The 5,723-nt window shown below is 39.7% G+C and overlaps 1 protein-coding gene across 1 annotated transcript; it reads right to left on the minus strand.

Annotated features, from left to right (window-relative positions):
- Positions 1 to 1,997: 1,997 nt before the first annotated feature.
- LOC109507128 (acidic mammalian chitinase-like) lies at positions 1,998 to 5,357 on the minus strand (the record flags this gene model as incomplete). The annotated part of the gene is made up of 4 exons (XM_019856347.1): positions 1,998 to 2,687; positions 2,809 to 2,935; positions 4,859 to 4,975; positions 5,175 to 5,357. Coding segments are annotated over 4 exons (636 nt in total), but the record flags the coding sequence as incomplete, so codon positions are not given.
- Positions 5,358 to 5,723: the final 366 nt, after the last annotated feature.

A 5,723-nucleotide genomic window follows, 5' to 3' on the forward strand; every position in this document is an offset into this window, starting at 1 on the left:
GTATTTAGTTTTGTTGAATGCAAATTTAAAATAAAGCAAGGAGTAGCTTATGTTTGTTAAAATAAATCAAGGAGTAGCTTATGTTTGTTTTGTTCACTGCTGCTGTTGCAGTTAATACTATTTTTGTTATGATGAAGCAAGTTTGATTGTTATTGGTTGAAGTTTAATTTTGTTGCTTGTTTTTTGTTTGGAGCCTTTTTAATGTTCCATAAAATAAGTAAAAAGCCATTTCTTTGCTTAATAATTGTTGCTATTTGCAGTCAATAGACTGCAATATTTAGTTCACCAAGTCATTTGTCATGAATATTTAAAAGAAAAGCTAAAGTTAAAAGAGCCGTTTGAGAGCCAAAAAGAGTCGGCCCTTTTCACTGAGCCGATCTAAATAACCGGATCACCGAAAAGAGCCGAAAATCCCATCACTATTAGCTATGCCTGCGCACAGAGCACACACAGAGCATGCGCAGCCATTAGCCAGTCGTAGGAGAGTCTACGAGATGTACACATGGTGATTGCTTTCTCCCTCCGACCAAGGCGGCAGTCCAAATAAAGAACTTACCAGGACTTGTATTATTAAACGAACCCGATCGCACAAAGCGACGTCTTACCAGGAATTGTATTATTAAACGAAACCGATCGCACAAAGCGACACACTAACTTACAGCACTGTGGTTTAAAGGTCTGTTTTATTTACTTTTTTATTATCTGAAGCAAGTTCAGTACTTGTATTGTTCAGAAAAACGGTTCGTACTGTTTTTGATATGTCAACCTAAGCACTTTTTGTGGATCTGATGTTCTATTTTATTTTTATTTTGTAATCATTTGATTAAATTAAATGTCAAACATTTTTGCACATTTCATTGTTAATTTTGAAACTGGATTGAGCAGAATAAACCCAAATATCTGAAACTGAGTTAAATGGACAATTTATTTACTGTGCATGTGTGTGTGTGTGTGTTGTTGCTATGATTTTTCTTGTTCAAAGACTGAGAAATAGTCGGAATTGATTTATCTATGAATGACATTGATAACATTTGATACAAACACAACCTAACCTTATTCTAGCCATTGTAATGACCTTCTCAATTATTTTTTTTCTGTTAGGAATCAGGATTCAAGTGACATGGAATCCATCAGTCAAATCTGTGAGAATCAACTGTGTTGTGTCACTCAGCTTCATCCATCCAGAATTGGGAGGGAAAGTGGCGATGTACAAGTTGGCAAACCTGTGTTTGGCATTTTGCCTTGTTTTTGATTTGTTTATTCTCTTCACTTAGTCTACCAGTGAATGAAAAACACCTTAAATTTCATTCAGCGGGAACTTCTCAAGCTAGAAAATAGTAGTCGGGAACCAAAAATTCAAACGTTTAAAAATCATCTTATTATGAAAATGGCAACCTACAGTCAGCACTACTCATCCCAGCCTTGTCGAAAGCAACACGTGTGTTGCTTAAAGATCTATTTGGATCGATGCTGTTCATTTTACAGAGGTAAGGCGACGTAAAAGTTGTTAGGCAGAGTTTCAGAGTCTGAGTGTGTAACAGTGTATTTTTCAATTTTATAAATTTTATTTATTGATTTTTTTAACTAAGCAGGCAAAGAAATGTGCAACATGTTGATGATAAAATGTTTATCTTCCAGAAACATCTGAGACTATATACATAACATGCCTTTTCGTACCAAAAATGTAGCAGCTCATTTAATGGCTCTATTCACTATTTTGAACCTCAGACCCCATTTCGTGTCGGAAAGAAATTTTATGTTTGTAAGGTGTTTCTGTGGTAGTGTAGCAGTCTAAGTGCATTCCCATCAATGCAAGCAGCTGGCTGGATCCCCATATAATTGGGATTTGCCTCATGGTTGTGGTTACATTAACTTGGCTTGAATTTGAACTAAATTGGGCAAGAATCTGAAAAGAAAACGAAATAATTACCAGATCAATTCATCTTGAATTTTTAGTTTAATAAAGGTTGAGGGAGAGAGGCATGACCGGACGTGCCATCAGGTCCTAATAACTTTAATCCAGTGCATGTGGCATATTTTCTGTTTAAATCATAGTTCAATGGCTATGTTCAACAACATTTTCAAGTTCAATGATAAACATTTTCCTTGGCTGACTTCAATGTTCACTTTCAAGGAGGAAAAAAAAAAGCAGAGCAGCAATAATCAAATCCTTTTTTTTTCAGTCGTTACATCCAGGGGGAAAAAAAACAATATTAAAATGAACAAATATTCCTTTTGGAGTTTTCATCTCAACATGGCAGCAACTTGAAAACCCTGAAATGAATGCATTTAAAGATGGTTTACTACTCCATTCTTGAGTCGACAAAATGTGAAATTGATGAAATGTGAAAGTCATATGAAATGATACATTAACAAATGTTTAATGAGTCAATGACAGATTTAGCTACTGTTTTGTTCAAGATGTTTACATAACATTGCAAACTTTCTGCCAAATATTTTTATTTCAGCCATACTGCTTCAAGGCCAATTGCAGCACTTGCAGGAGTCCCAGTAAATGAGACCAGGCTGGCAGTGATGCTTGTAGGTGTTTCCTCTGAAGCACTGGAAGTAGGTGGTGCTGTCAACTGGGTTCGGGTACAGGCCATCAGGGCGACCATGACAGAAACTGGCAATGGGGTCCCTGGTGGTGGTCGGAGCTGGGGTGGTGGTAGGCTTAGGGGGGAAGCCTGCAGAGTCAGACATATAAATTGCTTTGTAAATAACTCAATTTTACCAAAACAGTCTTTGCAGTTGACAACTTGACTGCTGTCACATGCCCTGGAACACTGATATGGAAACAATATTCACCCATTGACATCCTGAGGTGGTTGATGAGTGGATATGAGCCAGCTGAACAGAAGGATCCACCAAAGTCATCCATGTCAAGAGTCCACACATGAGCACCTCCCAGGTTCCTGCCTGTCATCCACTCAACCTAAAATCGGATTAATTTCAAAATGACTGTTTGAGAGCTAAACGCAATGTCTCTGCACAAAGGAATTACATAGTAGATCACTGGACATGCTTCTGGCCTACTGATTGACAGGAGCGTAATTAAAAACTGATATGACTGAGAGACAAATAGCTTGTATTTTCACACATAGCGAGAGGTGGGCGCAGCTCCAACAATGACAGCTTCTCTTGTTATGTACAACAATGAATACGAAGAAGTTGGGCTGGAAGATTAATCAAAATTTAAATCATGATTTCGACTTTCGATCTCTAAAACTTCATAATCGAAGGAAAACGAATAATGTGTAGAATGGAGCGGTGCAATTACAAGTTTCCGACATTCGGAAAGTACCCTGAATGCATCATATTGCTTGCATAGGAAAGGGTATAGCGTATGTGATTCTACCGTCCATGAGCGTGCTTTGAGCTGTTTAATGACACCCTAGTTGGGGTTTGCTGTAAAACTGAACACACAAAAAAAAAATTACACAAAATCTAAATCGAAATTATTCATGCTAACGGGAAATTAGCATCGAATTCATGAGTGATATATCTTCAAATAACCAATAGTCACACACAATTCCTGTGGAAACACAAGCGCATAGGTAAAATTACACTACTCTAAGGCATAATCCCAATTCCCAAATCGGTGGAAAATGAGCTAGATGAATACAGTTCAATTTAACTACAACTTCTTCTGTTTTCATTCTAGTGTGTACTAAACCATCCACATCCGGCACTACGCTGCCCCTATGAGGCCAAAAGACGTATGAACAGCCGGTATTTGGGTTTGTTTTTTTTTTCAAATTGCTGTTATTGTGGTACACAGTACTCTAATTTACTTTCTTCCTAATTTCTTTTTTGTTGTCCTTTAAAATGTATTTATTTTTTATTTAATGTGACATTTTCATTCAAGGAATTTTCCTTTCCCCAAAATTCAAGGATACAAAGATTCATCCATCCATCCATCCATCCATCCATCCATCCATCCATCCATCTTCTACCGCTTATCCGGGGCCGGGTCGCGGGGGCAGCGGCTTTGGCAGGGGAACCCCCGTCCCTCCCTTTCCTTAGCCACTTCTTCCAGCTCTCCCCGGGGGATCCCGAGGCGTTCCCAGGCCAGCTGGGTGACATAGTCTCTCCAGCGTGTCCTGGGTCGTCCTCGGGGTCTCCTCCCAGTGGGACATGCCCGGAACACTTCACCAGGGAGGCGTTCAGGAGACATCCGAATCAGATGCCCAAGCCACCTCATCTGGCTCCTCTCGATGTGGAGGAGAAGCGCCTCGACTCTGAGCCGCTTCTCACCCTATCTCTAAGGGAGAGCTGTGCAGTGTGAGCTGGGTGGCAGCCAAAGACAAAGATCCAAGGAGTTTTTTTTTTGTCGTACCAACACACATTTACACATGACAAGGCACAAGATACTATCCCCAAGATTCCAGGTTAACCCCGTAAGTCCCAAGACTTGTGAAAATAAATATGATAAAGAGATCAGGGTAATGCTTATTCAAGACCTCAGTGTGTGTAAAAAGACAGAAAGGGTGTGGATGTGGCCGAAAGAATATGCAAGAGGGTTGAATTTTACATCGTATTTACAAGGCCATTTTGTACTTGACAAATCGTCTTCAAGAATAAAGTGTTCAAAATGCAGGGATGAATGGACATGAGGCATTGATGATATCTTAAATAGTTGAGTTTTAGTAGTTGAATAAACACTAAAGTTTGAAATCACAGAATAACCGTGAATATAATCATGGTTTTTTTTTCCATCATCATCCAGCCCTACGAAGAAGGATGCCACTTGCATGATGTGATGTCTCCATACCCGATTACCAGTCGCCCTGCGAGTAGTCCCTTTGCCCATGACCCTCACCATGAAAGGCTTTCCAGAAAATGGTGCTTTTGTTACCTTGGATGAAAAGCTGCGCTGGTCATCATAGCCAACCCAAGCACTGCCAAAGGTAGCATATGGAACCCTCTGTTCATCAATCCATCCAACCGAAGCACTGGAGATGAAGTCGCAGACCTGAGACAAAAGAAAAGTGAAATCCCAAATCAGCTCCTTGTTCAATTGGCCTCCATCCACACCTTCACTTTTTTTTTTCATTTTGGACTGCACATCTTACAAGTTCAAGTTTTATTACTAACAAAAGTAAATGACAGACTATCAAACCAACATTCGGCTTTTTGACAAAATTCATATTTTGGGGTCTAAAATATCTGACCTCATAGTAAGCCCAGAAACCAGCCGTGCGAGTGTATGGCCCGGCGTCAGCTGGTCCGTTTGTTGGTGCTCCCAGGCCAGTAGCACCAGTGCGAAGGCGGTAGGTTCTTCCATATGAAGGGAAACCCAGGAGTAGCTTCTCTGCTGGTGCTCCCATATCCAGCCAATGGAACACAGAGGAGTTCTACAATTTTGAAATCGACATGCATTTTGAGTCAACGTTTTCAGAAACACTTCAACATTTTTCACTGTTTTGATTGTGCCAGAGTCCTAACTTTGAATCACTAGCCCACAAAGAAGAATTCTTCTTGAAATTCTGAAAATAAAGCTGCACTACTGCAGAAATGAAGTAAAATGCCATGAAATTCTTGCCAAGTTACACGACCATGTTCCACATCAGCAATGAAATCAGTACATGGAAAGTCTTTTGCTGCTGTTCGTCTGCTGATGCGTATGCTTGTGAGAATTCCATCATAAACATATTCATTTGTTCCCTTAAGATAACTTTATTCTCCTCATACTCTCGGGTTTGTTTCTTGTCAAAATTAGA

The sequence above is a fragment of the Hippocampus comes genome, unplaced genomic scaffold (genome assembly GCF_001891065.2).
Source record: "Hippocampus comes isolate QL1 unplaced genomic scaffold, H_comes_QL1_v1.1 scaffold751, whole genome shotgun sequence".
Lineage (NCBI taxonomy): Eukaryota > Metazoa > Chordata > Actinopteri > Syngnathiformes > Syngnathidae > Hippocampus > Hippocampus comes.